This window comes from Camelus ferus, chromosome 6, assembly GCF_009834535.1.
Source record: "Camelus ferus isolate YT-003-E chromosome 6, BCGSAC_Cfer_1.0, whole genome shotgun sequence".
In the NCBI taxonomy this organism is placed as follows: Eukaryota; Metazoa; Chordata; class Mammalia; order Artiodactyla; family Camelidae; genus Camelus; species Camelus ferus.
Genome location: NC_045701.1, coordinates 40,679,809 through 40,698,486, shown reverse-complemented (window position 1 = coordinate 40,698,486; position 18,678 = coordinate 40,679,809). Strand labels below are relative to the sequence as shown.

Here is an 18,678-nt window from a genome sequence, read left to right as displayed (position 1 = left end):
ACAAATGAACTTATTTACAAAACAGACTCACAGACAGAAAACAAACTTACGGTTACCAGGGGAAAAGAGGGTGGGAATGAATAAATTGGGAGTTTCAGATTTCCTGATACGAACTCCTATATATAAAATAAATAAAAAGCAAGTTTATACTGTATAGCACAGGGAACTATATTCAATATCTTATAGTAACCTATAATGAAAAAGAATATGAAAAGAATATATGTATGTATATATATAAATGAAACATTGTGCTGTATACCAGAAATTGACACATTGTAAACTGACTATACTTCAATTAAAAAAAAAAACTAAACATGTTAATTGTAATTTACTAAACATGTTCTGAAAGAATAACATTTATTAAATATAACAAATTAAAATAAATACTATGTATGTAACTCAGAGAATAAGTTATGATGGTACTGAAATCTGAGTAAGATAGTGGGGAAATTGAGATGATGGTATTTTGAAGTAGAATAAAATTTCAATCTTAGATTAGTATAAAGAAAAAGAATCCAATTGTTTAAAAATTTGTATTTTGTGAAAGTAAAATTAAGATTACTATTTTTGATCATAATTTTAACAAGATTATTTTAGCAGCTTATCAAATAGTGAGATCTAAGAAATGTAAATACTATATAATAAGATAAAATTTCATCTATTTTCATCTTAACAATTAAGTTAGGATTTTGAATTGTGAGAGTGATGCTTCAGGATGGGTTAAAAATTATCCATCCTCCTTGTCCCTTCTTTGAGTCTATCTTTGTGGGCTCTAAATTTTTCACCTGGAAAATTATTTTCTAGGTAGGAAATTCTATATTGTCACTCAGTGTACTAGTTGGAGGTAAGTTTGAAACACCACATCTTTGAATGCATAATTTTTTTGAAGAGTTTATCCAGGCTAAAAAATATTTTTGCTACTGAGAGTATTTCTAAGCCTCTTTGATTTCTGTGTCTGTCCACTACAGGTATTAATTTTATTAATAATTTTTGAATCACAAAATTTTATTTTGCTACCTACCATAAAAGTATCTGAAGTTTAAAAATGATAACTCTTGAGATTGAATAGATTACTAACATTTTCTGCTCCAACGTACATATGTGTTTAATTTGAAGATACAAAGATGATCCCACACTTTCTATAACTAAGATCATTTCATAGTAATTAGTTACATCCTTCATTGAATGACGGGTCTTCAAATTTACTTTTAGACCCATTCTTAGATGCTAATCTGCAAATAAGCAAAAAAGGGCAGTAGCAAAAAAAAAATTAGTACAAAGCTGGCAAATATCTGGAGTTATTTGTAGTTTCAAAATTCTTTTTAATTCAAAAATTACATGTATCATATGCATTAAAATTATTCTCACAAATGGAAATCATAGATATGGGAAAGTTGCCTTAGGAGAAACGTCACTAGTAAATCCATAATCTTTAAAATTCTGTGTGATTGAATTAAATGCTGATCCTCTGCAAAATATTTTCAGCCCCGTATTCTGAATATTACTTTTTAAAGGTGTTTCTAGTTTTAAATATGTGGGGGGTCCTATAGGCATGATGACATTTTCTGACATACGCTTTTTTTGTCTTTTCCCCTGCTAAGTCTTTGACTGAATTGTCCTAATTATTAAAGAGAACTGCTGTCAAGAAAGGTATTTTCTTTTCAAGATGAACGTTTGTTTACACAAGCGAAGTTTTTTTAGACATGAGAATTTTAACTTAAAAGAAGAAAATATCAAAATACTGTTCATTTCTTATTCTTCATCTCTCTTCCCATCTTTAAAATACAAGTTAAGTCTTAATTAGAATCCTTTTCCCATCGTCGAACCAAGCGCTGGTGCCAGACTGGAAGATGAAGGCTTTACTTTGTTAGCCATGTGTTTATGAAACCCCAGCGCTCTTCCTAGATCTTTGGGCTGATAATCTCAAACATGGAGGATGCTTCTGATTCTTCACAAGGGGTTGCTCCATTAATTAATAATGTAGCTCTCCCAAGCTCTCCGCCGTCTCTTCCTGTATCAGTGACAGGCTGTAAAAGTCATCGAGCAGCCAATAAAAAGGTAGAAGCGAGAAGTGTAAAGCTCCTCCCAACAGCTCTTCCTCCTTCAGAGCCGAAAGTAGATCAGAAACTTCCCAGGAGCTCCGAGAGGCGGGGAAGTGGCGGTGGGACGCGATCCCCCGCGCGGAGCCAGGCCGTGGCAGCGGGAGAAGCGGCGGCCGACGGCGCGGCGGGGCCGGCGAAAAGCGACCCCCGGGGAGGACAGAGCCTCCCCTCGCCGCCTTCATAGTTGAGAAGGTGGATAAGTGGCAGCCGGCGTGCTCGCAGGTGAGGGGCTCGGTGTGGTCGCTCGGGAGCCGGCCAGCGCCGGCAGGGAAGTGTAGGCGAGTGGGGGAACAAAGCGGAGCGGCGCCGGGGTCCGCCCGCAGCGAGCTCCCTCGCGGCGTCGGGCGGGCCGGCAGCGCGCCGAGCACGTTGTGAGCCCCGCGGCGGCGGCGGCGGCGGCGGCGGCGGCGGACAGGGAGCGGGCGCTGGGGGAGGGGGCCGCCGCCGCTCCCGCAGCGCCCGCCGGCCTGCGGCTGGGCGTCCGGCCCCATTGTGAGCCGGCAGCGGGGCGAGCGGAGGTGGGGCGGCTCCGCTCTCTCAGAACCCTGGCCGCGACAGGAGCGACCTCGGCTCCGGTAGAAGCCGCGGCGCGTCAGTCACACAAAAGGCAGTCGAGCTTCCCCCGGCGCGCGGACCGGCCCACGCCGCCGCCGAGCGCTCTCCACCTTACCGGCTTTCCTTTCCCTCCAATTTTGATAGGGAAGCGGGGCGGCGCGGGCGGCCGAGGGTCCGGGTGAGCCCGCCGGCAGACACGAGATGCCGCTGCTACACCGAAAGCCGTTTGTGAGACAGAAGCCGCCCGCGGACCTGCGGCCCGACGAGGAAGTTTTCTACTGTAAAGTCACCAACGAGATCTTCCGCCACTACGAGTAAGGGCCGGGCCGGGCGCGGGGGGTGCGGGGGAGTGTGGGGACTCCCTCCCCAGAGCCCTTTTGTCTCTCTTCTTTTCCTCGCCCTGGGCTTCTGGCGGGGCGACTAGAAAGTGACGGGTGGCCGCGGGCCCGAGTTTCTCTGGTCCCCCAGCCCGACCCGGTGACTGCGCGGGGCCCCCGGGCAGTCCGACCGGCGGCGGCGCGCGTGGGGAGAGCCGGCCTGGGCGGAGGAGGCTGGGGTCCCCCGCTGGCCGCGGGGATCGCTTGTAGTCGCGGCTGCCGCCCGGCCGCCGAGCGGCGGAAACTCCCCGCCTTGCCCCTCCCTGCCGCGGCCACACGCGCGCTCCGGGGCCAGTTCCGGGATCCCCGCCCGGCGGCCAAGGGGATCCCCGCTCGGGTCAGCGGCACGGAGCCGCAGTCCCCCGGCCCGGGGAGGGAATCCCCGCCCCCGGGGGCAGGAAACGGCCGGGCTGGGCGTCGTTTCCTCGGTCGGGAGTGGAGCCTGACGTTGGAGCTGCCTTGGGTTGGGGCTGGGGTGGGGTGGGGAGCGGAGCTGGGATTCGGGGAAGAAGGGGGCTCGCCGGGGGCCGGGGGACCCAGGACACCAGAGACTCCGCCGGCCGCCTCCGGTCCCGTGCGGCTAGGCCTCGGAGTGTGCGGAGCCAGCCGTTCGTTCTGTCACCGCCTCTTCTTGGTGACTAACTCTCGGCCCCGGGGAACTCAGCGTCTCCGCCCCCGGGAGACCGGGTGAGGAAGAAGTCGGGGCTGGGCGGGGGAGAGAGCAGGGCCCCGGGCGCCCCCTCGTTTTCACTTTCGCGTAGCCGGCAGGGCAGCGGTGGGAGTTGGGGGAGGGGGTTAAGACAAGTTCAACTGCAGCCCCAGCCAGCCTCTCCTTTATCCCCCTGCGCATGTGGGCCGCCTGACATGTGCCACTCGCTATTGTTTTGATAAGAATCCGGAGCTGCTGCGTGTGTAGTTTCACCCTCTAAATTTTTAGTCCCTCGCCTGGTTTATCCCAAGAGATCCCCTTGTCCCGTGACACCAAACAACGGGGTGTTTTAGAGCTCTGTGTTTAAACAGGATCTCCAAGTGAGAACCTGAATTGATCAATCACTGAAACAGCCTGATCCTCCCTTTTTCTTACGCTTTATCCTCTCCACTCAGAAGGAATCCCTTTGTGGCTTAGAAACCAAGTATTATAGGAACCAAATAAATTGTGTGTAGGAGGCACCTTTTCTGAGTGGGGGTTTGATGAAGAGAGGGCTTTAGGCAAACTCTGCACCTGTCTGAGAAATGAGTATTGAAGTTAGAAAAGACAGTTCCTTTGAGCTTTTATTTTAAGCAAGCCTTCTTTTTCTTCAGCTCCGCAGAGGGAGTTACACGCAAACATGTTATATCTAGAGAGATTTTTCAGCAGACAGTACTTTTAAATAGGAGTGCACATCTTACTCTGCTCCTGTACAGACTTGTTTTGTTACTCAAATAGAGTTCACTCTTGTAACTACTTAAGTGAACTTGGATTAGGTAACTTGATAAGGATGCTGTCTTATTTTTAAAGAAAGTTTAAGTTAAAATCCTTGATAATTCTGATTTTTTTCCAAAAAATGAATTTAAAAGTGCCAACAAAATAAGGATGTGGACTTAAATTTCAAACGTATCTCCTTTTATATAAGCACTCTTACCTTTTTGAGGTACTCTTTTCACTTTAGAAGGGAGCATGAATATAGCCATTATCCTTCTTGAATCAAACACTTCCTAGATACTTAGGTTCTTAATGATTTATTATAATCGTGGAGAAATCTGAAATGCCAAATAAAGGGAGAGATTTTTGGTATTCCATACCAACCTTCCATTAATTTTAAGGAACTGTGTCCTCTGTAGTCTTAATGACATTAAAATCTTAAAAAAAAAAAAAACTAGTTTTTAAATTTTCTGTTTTCTCTGCGCTGAAGTGTTTATATTTTTGGAAATCAAGAGCAGTTTAAGAGAAGTGATTGGTTTGAGAGCAAAGGTATTTAATCATTTCTTCTGAGCAAAGCAGAACTACTGGTGTTCTTGGGTATTAATGTTTATAACCCTGAATTGGCAAAATTGGAAGAAGACTGCCATTTAATTGTGTTAAAATTTGGATTACTTTCTCTTAGATAATTACAAAGAGATCTTTCTAAAAATGCATTCATAATGGATGGTTTATGGTGATCTGCAGATTATGGTATTCGGACCTTTTCCACAAGTCTGGAGAAACTATGAAGGAAACTTCTGTTTTCACTAATTCATTAAATCACAGATTGGTCTATGTGAATTTGAAGATTATCCTTTAAGTGCATAATTTTGAACATTTTTCTTTTGTATTTGTTTGAAGATCACTATGCTCACCTATTTGCTCAGGTTTTTGATTTCTTGAATATAACTTTCTCTAATCAGTGTCAAAGAGTTTCACTGCACGTCTCCACCTTGTTCACTTACCAGCACAATGCAAAGTAACTTTTGCCCCTAACTCTGGTTATTAGAGGTTGCCAGTGACCTTTTAATTGTTAAATACCATCTTGTCTATCTTACTTGATGTTATAGCCTAACACTTCCTCCTTTGTCCTTCTAGCAGCAGTGGTCACCCCCTCCATTTTAGCTAGTGTTAACATCTGCAGTTATTGCACTGTAATGCAGTGTGTTTGTTGCATCACATTTTGTCTTTTTCTAGACTCTGAATTCTTTGAGGCAGGGACTATGACAAAGATGGATTCTTACTGATTACATAGTACCAACTCCTTTATTTGTTTGAACTGTATTCTCTTTAACTAATTGCTAACTCTTGTTTGACCTGTTTTCCATAAGTAAAGAAGACTCATTAAAAATAGTACATTAACTGTTGGCGAATGCATAAGCTAAAGTGCAGAAGAATGAAACTGGGCCACTTTCTCACACCATGCACAAAAATTAGCTCCAAATGGATTAAAGACTTAAACGTAAGACCTGAAACCATAAAACTCCTAGAAGAAAACACAGGTGGTAAGCTCCTTGACATAGGTCTTAGCAGTGGTTTTTTTGACTCTGACATTAAAAGCAAAAGCAATAAAAACAAAAATAAACTAGTGGGACTACATCAAACTAAAACGCTTATGCACAGTGAAGGAAACCATTAACAAAATGAAAAGGCAACCTACTAAATGGGAAAAAATATTTGTAAATCTTTTTTTTTTTTAAATGAGACTGCCACATATATTGTATTATTTATTTATTTTACTGGGGGGGGGGTAATTAGGGTTTTTTTTTTTTAATTTATTTTTAGAGGAGGTACAGGGGATTGAACCCAGGACCTCATGCATGCTAAGCATGTGCTCTACCGCTTGAGCTATGCCCTCCCCCTTGTAAATCTTATATCTGATTGGGGGCTAAAATTCAAAATACATAAAGAGCTCAAACAACTTAATAGCAAAAAACAAAACAATTTGATTTTAAAATGAACAGAAGATCTGAGTAGATATTTTTCCACAGACAGTATACAGAGAACCAACAGGAGCTCTACATCATTAATCAAGGAAAGGCAAATCAAAACCATAATGAGATATCACCACACGTATGTTAGAATGGCTATTATTAAAAAGACTAGAAATAACAAGTTTTGGGGAAGATGTGGGGAAAAGGGAACCCTTGTGCACTATTGGTAGAACTATAAATTGGTACAGCCATTATGGAAAACAGTATTGGGGTTCCTCAAAAAATTACAGAACTACCATATGATCCAGCAATTCCACTTCTGGGTATTTATCCAAAGAAAATGAAACCACTAATTCAAAAAGATATGTGCATCCCATGTTCATTGCAGTATTATGTACAATAGTCAAGGTATGTATTCCTAAGTGTCCATTGATGGATATATGGGTGAAGAAGATGTGGTATATATACACAATGAAATATTATTCAGCCTTAAAAAAGAATGAAATCTTGCTATTTGCAATAATACATATGAACCTAGAGGGCACTATACTAAGTGAAGTAAGTCACACAGGGAAAAGCAAATACTGTATGATCTCACGTATACATGGAACCTAGGGAAAAAACACAAGAAAAACAAAGCTCATAGATAAAAAGAATAAAGTGCAAAACTTAATCTCTTAAATGAGATAAAAATTTATCCTGTAATTTACTTAGCTCACAACAATTTTGTTTTAATTTTTTTCTTTTTTTGTCTTTGGATTGTTCAAAAATGGAATAGTCAGGTCTGAATACCAGAAATTCTAGATTTGTGGAACAGAAAAATGATTTGTTGTATTACCTAGTGAATTTAATTTCCAAAATAAAATCACTTCTTTTAGCCATTTTAGACTCTTGGAATTGACATGTATTTCCCATCTTTGAGTGATGGGAAATACATATAAAGTGTGGGAATCTCTTCCACAACATCTCTGACAAACCAGCTTCTGTTTCAACCTGGCATTCCAGTGAAAAGTGTTTGACTAGTTTATAAGGCATCCTGTTTTGTTCATCAGCCCCTCACTTGTTAAATTCAGTCCTTTCAACAACCCTCTTTTACAGATGAGGAAGCTGGGATTGAGGTAGGGAGAGTAAGTCCAAGATCAGTGTCAAAAACCATCTATCTAGCAATTGGTGACACTAGAATTCTCACTCACATACCTAAAACTCTAAGTTTGTGTTCTTATTTACCATCTCATGATACCTACTATGGAGAATTCTTCCTATTATTAAAGTTTGCAATAAGTATGCACTCAAAACATGGGGGCATTACTTGGGATTCAAGCTGCCTGCCTAGATCTTTATGTAGCTACAACTGTCTCCTGTCTGCTCAGACATTTGACTTTTTTGCTACACTCTGAAGTGATTAAGTTCTAGATATATACAAACCAGCATGCCATCAATTTACAGTGGGGAAAAATGTAAATACATAGACCAGTTCCCAAACTGATAATCAGCTATGTATGAAATCTTATTATCAGAAAGCCCTTTGGTAAGCATAGAGTTTTCAAGGAAAGTTGATCTTGATCACTAGTGTCTTCAAATTAGGTGTCCAGCTCCTCCTTAGGAATAAGTCTGCCACATGACCCAGATATTAGGGTCTGTGAATCCTTTTTCTGTGGGTGGTATAACAGATTCCTAAATACTTTCCTTTTTGAGTTTTAACCTTTTATCTCCTTAGCAGGCTACCATGTTTCTGTTCTTTAGACAGAATATGTATATCAGTGATTGTAGTATAAGAGGCCACCTTACAACTTAGTGGCTCAAAACAACCACTTATTTTATTTGCCCACTATTCTGTGGGTTGCCATTGTGGTTTCTTCTGGTCTCTCTGTACTCACTCATTTAGCTGTAGTCAGCTGGAGGCTTGGCTGAAGCTAGATGGGTAAGAGGCAGCTTCAGTCATGTCAGGGACTTCAGCTGGGATGGGTTTTCTTTCTGTGTGTGTGTGTGTGTGTGTGCGCGCAGCTTTTTTGAGGTATAATTGACAAAATTGTAACATATATAAAGTGTACTATGTGATGATTTAATATACTGGGATGGCATTTCTCACCATGTGGTTTTTCATCCTCGGAAGGCTAGCTTGGGCTTCTTCACATGCTTGTCTCAGGGTTCCAGGAGGGTAAGTGTGGACATCTCTCAATGTCATTTCTGTATTATGTTGGTGAAAGCCAATCTCAAGGCCAGCCCAGATTGGGAGAGGGGTGAAATAGACTCCATGTCTTGTGAGAAGAGCACTAGAGTCATGTCTAAGGAACCTGCACACCTTTAACCCTCTTTGCAAATAGTCTACCACTAAGCAATAGATAAAAGATTTTATATTTGGGTCATTGTGATTGGATTTTAGGTGTTCGCTGATAATCCCTCTGCAGTTAATCCCTTTTCTCACTCTCCTTCCTAGTGCCAAACTTTCTCTTTGAAGATTCTCAAGTCTTATATGTGTTCCTCTGACATTATTCCTCTACCATATAGGTTATTCTTCTGTGTATTTTTCTAAGAGCCCTCTGCAGATATGGTACCTGAACAGTAAGAGTTGATATTATTTACTAAACTTAGCACATATAGTATGTTGGGCATACTGTATTATCTTACTTAATTTTCATAGTCACTGTTTATGGACATCATTCCCACTGTACAGAAGGGGAGCCAGATTCATTGTGTAACTTACCCAAAGTCATATTGTACATGTGGTAAAGCTGAGATTCAAACACTTTAATCTCTTCTTCCCATTGACATGTACGCTTTCTCTTTTCAGATATACATAAAAGTGAATGTGGACTGCCAGTGAGAATGTATTTGTTTATTCTTGACTCTGTACTTTGGAAAGTCTTTGGAGAGGCTGAGATAATTTGTCCCTCTAGTAAGAGATGAATGTATGTCAATAACACAATGGCATAAATCACATATGTGCTATGGAGCCAGTGTAGTGGGAACATAGAAAATGGAGCTGATAACTACTGGGGAGTTGAGGAAGCCTTCAAATAGGAGATAACATATGAGTTGTGTCCTGAAAGATGAAGCTAGAGTGTTTCACCTTTGTTGATTTCTACTTAAGGTTTTAGTCTTTAGATTAAAAAAAACTTCATTACTATACCAGCTTGGTATCTGCAGGTTTTAGGAGCCTGCCATGTACGTTATTAGATCTAAGTCTGTTTGAGGCAGCACTAAGTAGAGTGCAAAGTAGTATTTCATTAGTGTTTTTTTAAACTAAAGTTTATTTTTAATTAATTGAACTTTCCCTGACCATTTATGAATAAATGTAATAAATGTAATTTTCATCTAGCTACTATTTCTCTATATAGTGTAAGGTATGTATAGCCCACCATGCTCATGATCACCTAATCTCCTGCTCTTATAACCCCTTCAATGAAGGGAATTGTTAGAAAAACCTATGCTGTCTTCTCGCAGTTACCACTCTTCTGAGTTTATAAACATACTTTGCATCTCTTGCATACCATATGCTATTTAAGTTAGAAATTATGTTAGTTTTTAACCTATGGCTGCATTTCTCAGTTGCTAATTTTTCTGTGGACAGGGGAGTTTGCTTATGTCCCTTAGATCTTTTCTGCAGTATTCTGCTAGATCGTTCTTACCTTGTTTTATGTTTGGTTAATATAGTTTGGGCCATTAAGTAAACAGAGTACACTTTGCATAGACCTTTTCTGAATTGCATTTAGATTCTGGTTTTTGTGTCACTTCATTTTTCATTTTATTCTACTAGGTTTTAAGTTTTCCAAATACCTAGCAAGTCAACAGTATGTTGCCCTTTGTTCCTTAATTTGTTCATTAGAGGGTTGGTTGACTTTATTTTAGAAGTGTGTTCTTACCAGTACTTTACCTGGTAACTCAGAAGCAATTTTTCCTTAGGAAATAATGATAAAGAGCAGAGGTCATCAAACTTCCTCTTAGAGAGCTGGATAGTCAATATTTTAGGCTTTATAGGACGTAGGTAGGTAAAACAGGTGTCTGTTATACCTACCCAGCTCTGCAAATGTAGTGAGAAAGCAGTCAGGGGCATTACCTAAATAAAGGTATGGGTGTGGTTGTGTTCCAATAAAACTAGAAAAACAAGTGAAAGGCTGCATTTGACTTCTGGGCCAGTAGGTATACCCATCTCTGGTAAAGAGGATTGTTGACGGAATGTAGTAATAAATGGGAGACATAATAATCTATATTCATCTAAACTGATATAAAATAGTACTTTGTATTTTGTAAATTTTTGCTCACAATAATAAAATGTGCTCCTTGTAAAAGTTTCATCATTTTACATTATTATAATATAAATATTGAAGAGGCACTGTAACTTATCCCCTAGAGTTCAGTATTAGTAACAAAATCCTACACATTTGAATGTGTGTAATGAATGAATGAAGAGCAGAATTATAGAAATGGAAGTAAGTGAAGGTATGTAATGTTAGAAATGGTGCCATGCTGGTAGGGGATAATGAATAGGGAGAAATAACCTTGGATTTTTTTCCCTTGCTTAAATATGGCCGCTGTGGTAGTGTCCTCTGCCTCCCTCCCCCGAGGGTAGATCTTGGTGCACAGCAGGGCTATAATGTAATAAGAACTTTGTAGAGAAGATGGACACAAAGGAAACAAACAGTACGAACACTTTTCTAGAGACTTTGCTAGAGGATGGTGGTAACCTGTGTGAAGGGCAGGTACGTCACCAGTTACTGACTATCCCACATGTTTCCTGGAGGTTTGTAACACTTTTATCATTGCTTCCCTTGGTATTTTAAACAATGGTAACAAATTTAAACTGTTTTGCAGCTCAGTGTAGAGTCTGTCCCCCTGCTGGGGCACCAAATACCCCAGGCTATCAAATAGTGACCTGCTATGGCTAGAGTTGTGCTGTCCAATGCAGGAGCCATTCTTTGGCACAGGGTTTACTAAGGACTTGAAATGTGGTTAGTCAGAATTAAGATGTGAAGTAAATGTAAAATACATACTGGATTTTGAAGACTTGGTACAAATATAAGTAAAATATTTCAATATTGATTATATACTGAAATAGTTGGGAATATGTTGAGTTAAATAAAATGTATTAATTTAATTTCATTACTATTTCTTTAGAAATTTTTGAATGTGACTACTAGAAAATTTTAAATTATCTGTGTGGCTTGCATTCTAGTTCTTTTAGCACTGGCTTAGAGACTAGTTAATGTGTAAGATATCTAGATTTGAAGTATATTTTTCTTACAGTTGAGTGTGGTTAAGGGGGTTGATTGTAAAGTTATAATGGATTTTTGATTAGCACCCCTCTCCCTCTCCTCGCCATTGATCAGAGGCTACCTGTAGTACTAGATAGAGTTGAAATTATTAGACATATACCTCATGTTCATTATGTGCTAACCATATGTGGCTTGGGAATCTAAGTCTTATAGATATGTTTGTTTCTATAGGAAAAGTTTAAAACTTTTATAAAGCTTTCTAAGCAAGCTTTTTTTTTAGTTTTATACAATTTTAAAGGTTACACTCCATTTACAGTTATTACAAAATACTGACTATATGCCCCATGTTGTACAGTACATACTTGTAGTCTGTCTTACCCAATAGTTTGTACTTCTCACTCTTCCCTCATATTGCCGCTTCATCCCCTCCCTGCTGGTAATCACTAGTTTGTTCTCTTTATCTTTGAGTCTGCTTCTTTTTTGTTGTATTCACTAGTTTGTTGTATTTTTTATGTTCTACATTTAAGTGATATCATACAGTATTTGTCTTTCTCTGTACTGCTGTTTTAGGCAGTAAAAATTGAATAAGAACTCTTTCAAAATCCATCCATCCATTTCATTCATTTTGTTCCACATTGTTGATAACCACCTATTGGGTATGTCTGTTGCCTCTCTCTTAGCTAATAAATTATTTATCTGACATAGGTTTTCTTGCTTATAAGAAACAGATTATACTCATCTTTTTTCTCTCTGGCATTTTTCCCCTCAACTCTACTTTTCCTTTAAGTCCTGAACCTTAATGCCACTTCCTCCCAAAAATATTCTAGTATTTCTTGGTCTTTTTTGCCTGCCTCTCCTTCCCTTCCTCTGAATTCCCGAAGGATAACTGCCTCTGTCTTGTAATAATCACTTTTTACTTTGTATTTTAATGATAGACATCCATTATCTCCTTTACTAAAGGGTACATACTTCAAAAGGATTTTCTTTGTACTGAATTAGTCATGCAACTTGGCATATGTATGTTATCTCTTTAGATTTCATTTATGTTAAGGTATGATTAGTTTCTCTTTATTTCCATAGACTTCATCTTTTTGTTGTTGTAGAATCTATAGACAAAGATACAAATGAAACTGTCTTAATGGAATTACCCCAAATCTTTGCAGATTAAACTGCTACAAGGATAACCTATACAGATATACTAACAAGGAAATAACTATGTAACAGTTTTAATAATTTTTAGAATGATAGGAGAAGGAAAGGGGGGTTTCAGGAAGGAGGAATTATGTTGGTTACATATCATTATTCAGGAGGGAAGTATTTACCCATATCTTACCACTTAGAGGCAACTCTATTAACTTTTTTTTCATACATCTAACCTTTTCTACTTTAGAAATATTTTTATTATAAAAATAATATGAGTACATGCTCATTGTAAAAATTCAAACTATATAGAAATATTTAGAACAAAATTTTCTATTTCCTTCCTTCCCAGTCCCTCCCTTTCTCCATAGGGAACATCTGTTTGTTATATTTGTATAGATACAAATATTCGCACATTTTTGCTATTATTATAATTAATGCATATGGAACTATGTCATTCAGTGATTTGAGTTTGTTCTACTTAATATACCTTAGAAGTCTTTCCATATTATAGATCTCTTGCATTTTAAAAATGACTGAACAGAATTTTTAAAAAGAAATCAGTACTCATACTAAGAAATTCCAACAATGCAGAAAAGCACTGGGTCCCTTAGTCCCATCCCCATTCTGTAGCTGTTACCTTAATTTTTGTATAACATTCCAGAAGTTTTTTATACTTCCTCAGATTATCTTTCTCTCCTTCCCTCCCTTCCTTCCTTTCTTTCCTCCTTCCCTTTCTCCCTCCTTCCTTTCCTCCCTTCCTTTCTTCCCTTTTTCTTTCTTTCTTTTTTTATTTTAAAGTAAGTAGGACCATATTATATGTATTGTTTTGGTAAGCTTTTACTTTGAAAGAATATAAGAGGGAAGCAGACTGGAATGTTGTTTTTCTTATTTGCATGTTATTTAAGAACTCTCCTTATGCTGTTTAGTGACTGATTTTTAATTATGAAGTACTGTAATTTACTTAACCTTTCCCTTATTGGAGATAGTTGCTTAGATTCCCCAGTTTTTCACTAGTATTATGTCAAAGCTTCTTAAAATTCATAGTTGAGTCCTTGAATTAAATCAGTGTTTTGATTGCTTTGGAACAAAAAGCTTAAAAATTAGAAGGAAAGGGAAAGTTTGAGTTTATTTTGTTTCACTCCCAGTTTCAAAACTATGGAAATCAAAGTCCAATTTTGGCTGAATGTACCTCTAAATTGTAAAATGTAAATTTTCCAGTTTAAATGTATTTTTTCTTAGGTTTGTATTAATGTGTAAGTTGACCAGTCACTAAACTCTTATTTGAGTTCTATAATTCTATGTGAAATTTTGCAATAAAGTAAGCTTTTAAAGTAAAATTTGTGAAATGATAGGTAATGGATTTTTGTTTTTGTTTTTTAATCAGTGACTTTTTTGAACGAACCATTCTGTGCAACAGTCTTGTGTGGAGTTGTGCTGTGACGGGTAGACCTGGACTGACCTATCAGGAAGCACTTGAATCAGAAAAAAAAGCAAGACAGAATCTTCAGAGTTTTCCAGAACCACTAATTATTCCAGTTTTATACTTGACCAACCTTACACATCGTTCACGCTTACATGAAATTTGTGATGATATTTTTGCATATGTCAAGGATCGATATTTTGTTGAAGAAACTGTGGAAGTCATTAGGAACAATGGTGCAAGGTAAGGTACTTTTTAATTTTTTCTTTTGATGTCACATTGCTCAAATTCAAAATACACAAAACAGTGAACTGAGGAGAGCTTCCCTTTTACTATTTTCCAGCTACCCTGTTACCCCCCTGCCCCCATGTAATCCTTGTGTTAATAGTTTCTTGTGTATTTTTCCAGAGCTGATTTTTATATACAGAAACGTTACGTACACACACAGAGTCACACATCCTCCTGTCCCTTTTAATGTGGAAGGTAACATATTATGATTTATACCTTTTTTCACTTAAAGTATCTTGAAGATTAGTCTACTGCTTTAAAAACCACATTCCTTCTCTTTTTTCTTTATAACTTCTCCTATATCAAAGTTTTGTCTCTGTTTAAGAATAAAAAAATCTTAGATATATCTTAGATATCTACTGTGTTCTCATTATGTTACCTAATAGTTTAAACATGCCTGTATTTCTTGCTGGGTTTTAGTAGTTCTTTTGATAAGATAAGGACTGAGTTTTATATACTCCACTAAGTTCTTTTTTTATCCAGGTATTCAAGAAAAAAGCAGATTTTTCACATATGAAAATTTTAAATGACATTATCTATGGCACTAAGTTAAAAATTATCAGTGCTTTCCTGAAATCTTAAGCATTTATGATAGGCTAGTCACTGATATTTGTTACAGTAATCTTTATTTGCATTAAAGCTTTTTACAGCCTCTTCACTTTTGAGACAGTGACTATTTTGGGATGCTTTTTTCTCCTCTTTGTTAACCTGAGTGCAAATTTTTTTCTTTTTGAGTTTTAAACTTCAGCAGTCAAAAGTTATTGTATATTATGTTACAGTAAAGAACATAAGTAATTGTGTAATAATAAAGAACATAAGTAAATAATAACAAACATAAGTAATTATATTCTTTATTATCTTATTTTGGAGAATCATCATGAATTGTATGTAATTTCATTTGTTTGTTTTTTGGAAGGATAGGTAATTAGGTTTATTTATATATTAATTTTTTAATGGCAGTACTGAGGATTGAGCCCAGGACCTTGTGCATGCTAAGTGCATACTCTACCCTCTCCCCCTTATGTGTAATTTCAGAATAATATCTTAATATAATCTATTTTAGTTATTAACTGCTACTCTACATGAATCTTAAAAAGCCAAGAGATGTTTATTTTAAGATCTAAATTTGTTTGGATTTCATTTTGGTAAAGAATCAAATTTTTAAGTCCTTTTTTAAATTGTGAAAGCAACTAGGGTAAAAACTGAAGGATTTTTTATATGTCTAGTGACTTTTGGAAAAAACTGTATTTTTATTTTCAAGAGATAAGATTGGTATGTCACCAGTAACCCCACCAAGAACATACCAATGTGTACCACCAGCAAGAATAATACGGCCATGTCTGGGGACCAGGACAGTGTTTTTCTCCTTACAGTCATTGTTTTATTTGACTTATGCCAAAGTATTTTCTAATTTACAAATCATTGGGATACCTTAACCTTTAACATTAGGAATATCGCTTCCATCTAGAAATGTAGTGGTTCAGTGTTTTTCGCACAGCTTTTTTTTGTTGTACCTTAAAAATAGGCTTCAGATAGTTGTAGCTTTAATGACAGTAGTAAATTAGGGTTGTAGAAATGGGAAATCTGAGAGTCACAATTTTGCTTAATTTTCATAATTCATATTGGCCATTCTTAATCATTTTGTGGGAAAGGAGAAATTGTGGAAGACTCGTTGACTTTTTTGCCTTTAGCACCTGTGTGGATGGTAAGACGCAGAAGCCTCAGGAAGTAACACTATCAGAGTCTAGCCATCTTTGCTCTTATCTCAGGACCAGATATTTCTGATTGCTCTGATATGGTGTTTCGTGGACATGTTGCTTAGGTGATTCATGAGTGTCACTTAGAGGCTAGACACTGGGTTAGGTGCTGGGGATATGAAAAGAATTAAGATGCCTTTAAAGAGTTTAGGTAAGGGAGAGACAAACATGTCAATTTGCCAGGTATGAAAATAAGCATATGAATGAGGTAATTCAGGGACATCTAGGTCCAGAGTGCCATAGAGGCTAGGCCTGGGCTCCCTACACTCATGCTAACATTGGTTATTTTAGTCTTTTAATCTTTGCCAAATCTGATGATTTCTCAGTGTTTAATCTGCTTTTCAGGTCCTTTGCCCATTTTTCTTTTGGTTTGTTTGTCATAGATTTGTGAAAGGTCTTCATTAGATACTATGCATGTTAAACTCTTTTTCATGTTGTTGCAAATATCTTTCCACTTAAATTTTTGCTTTTTTCTTAAATGTGCAGTAAATGTGAAAAGAATTTTTAAAATACATATAAAGAATAATAATAGAATTAAGGCAGAACCAATAAAAAAGTACAGTAAATAATACACACATTTACCACTTGGTTTCAGTAGAATACTTTTACCTTTGATTTTTGTTTATGGTTTGAGAAGAGCCATAAATTTCTAGTTTTATGGGAGGCAGAATTGTGTGATAGTAAAGGGTTTATTTAGGCTTTTGAGTCAGACTGACCATGTTGGACAATGATGTCCTTTCAGGTTATTGTGAGACTAAAATGAGAGAGAGAAAGAGACAGAGAGAAAGAGAGAGAGAGTGTGTGTGTGTGTGTGTGTGTGTGTGCTGTACACATTTCAAATTGCTACCTATATACAATATAGTGGCATTTTGCTGGGGAAATAATGCTGCTGGTGGCCCAAGAGGCTTAGTATTTTTCTCCTATTATTGACTAGTTTTTCTATTAAAAATTATATTTTATATTATAATTAAGCTTCAAGCCTGACTTGAGATTTCTGCAACATTAGATCCTAGTTCCTCCATACACCCTTATCCTTTCACCTTTTTCATTTAAATTTTCCTTTTTTTTTTTTGGTAGGAGGAGGTAATTAGGTTTGTTTGTTTGTTTGTTTATTCTTAGAGGAGGTACTGGGGATTGAACCCAGGACCTCATGCATGCTAAGCATGCGCTCTACCACTTGAGCTATACCCTCCCCTCTCCACTTAAATTTTAGTTAAAATAACTTTAATATATAAACTTGACTAGATTTTCTTTGTTTAGAATTGTACCTCTCCCCCTCCTCCCCGCTTACAACTTGTTTAACTTTTTAGCAAGTTATTTAACATCACTTATCTCTTCTTTGCATATATAGTAGAATTATTGTGAAGATTGATTGAAATGCTGTATATGAAGTGCCAGGTACACAAGTGTTCAATAAACAACAAGTAAAAAAAGTCAAATCTTTTTCCATTTTGATTTTTTAGTTTTCTGTCATGCTTATAAACTCTTATCTATCACACCGATATGAAAAAATGACTTGGCCTGATGTTATTCGTTTGGAATATGTCCCCAAGGAACATATATCCCTTCTGGTTTCACATCTACTTGTGTAGCTTCTGAGATTGAGTTCAGTTTTGAGGTGATGATGGTAGTGGTAAAGTTCTGGTGTCCTCATGGGGTCGGCTAGAGCAAATCCAGCTTCAGTGATGAGAGAAGCTCCAGGTTGAGTTTCCTCAGTATCCCTATTGACCTTTATCTGCAGGCTCCTTATACCTGACTATGGCATGAGGTTTATCCTTAGGGGGCTTATTTAGAGAATTAAATGGATTTCTCCCAGTGGCTGAGAAATAGCAGGTGTTTTCTATCTTCATGGGATCCATGGATCCACAACATGAAGTATCTGTGCTCCTGCTCTGACTGTCCACTCTTTGAAAGTTAGAATGTGAATTTAGAAGAGTTTGCTTACACAGTGCCCACATTTTCATCTTCCTCTGATGTTTAGGTTAAATGAGCTATATTGAGATATAATTTACACACTGTAAAATTTTCTCATTTGAAGTGTACAGTTCAGTGGTTTTTAGTATATTACCGAGGTTGTGTGGCTATTTCTATTAATTCGAGAATATTTTCATCATCCCAGTAAGTCTTGTCCCCATTAGCAGGCCCTCCCCACTACCCTCTCTCTTCAGCCCCTGGCAACCACTCATCTATTTTCTATCTCTGTGGATTTGCCTATTCTGGACATTTCATATATATGGAATCATAAAATATGTACCCTTTAGTGTTTGGTGTCTTTCACTTACTATAGTTTTTTCAAGGTTCATCCGAGTTGTAGCATTTATCAGTATTTTATTTTTTTTATTTATATATTTTATTTTATTATATTTTTTAATAAAAAAATATAAAATATAAAATCCATTCTGCTGTATGGATCTATCACATTTTGTTTATCCATTAATCAGTTGATAG

At 37.9% G+C, this 18,678-nt stretch overlaps 1 protein-coding gene and 1 pseudogene across 3 annotated transcripts in view; both read left to right on the top strand.

The window, feature by feature from the left end:
- The first annotated feature begins 1,929 nt into the window (after positions 1-1,929).
- Positions 1,930-2,839, top strand: LOC116664441 (annotated as a pseudogene).
- BAZ1A (bromodomain adjacent to zinc finger domain 1A) overlaps positions 2,087-18,678 on the top strand; it is a 76,947-nt gene continuing 60,355 nt past the window's right edge. For 2 of the 3 annotated variants that reach the window (XM_032481865.1, XM_032481864.1), the window contains exons 1-3: positions 2,087-2,324; positions 2,802-2,971; positions 14,150-14,428. In XM_032481865.1, the coding sequence (XP_032337756.1) occupies positions 2,859-2,971; positions 14,150-14,428 (392 nt within the window). In that variant the 5' untranslated portion in view covers positions 2,087-2,324; positions 2,802-2,858. The remainder of the gene's footprint in view (positions 2,325-2,801; positions 2,972-14,149; positions 14,429-18,678) is intronic. The other variant, XM_032481863.1, reaches the window with a different exon arrangement.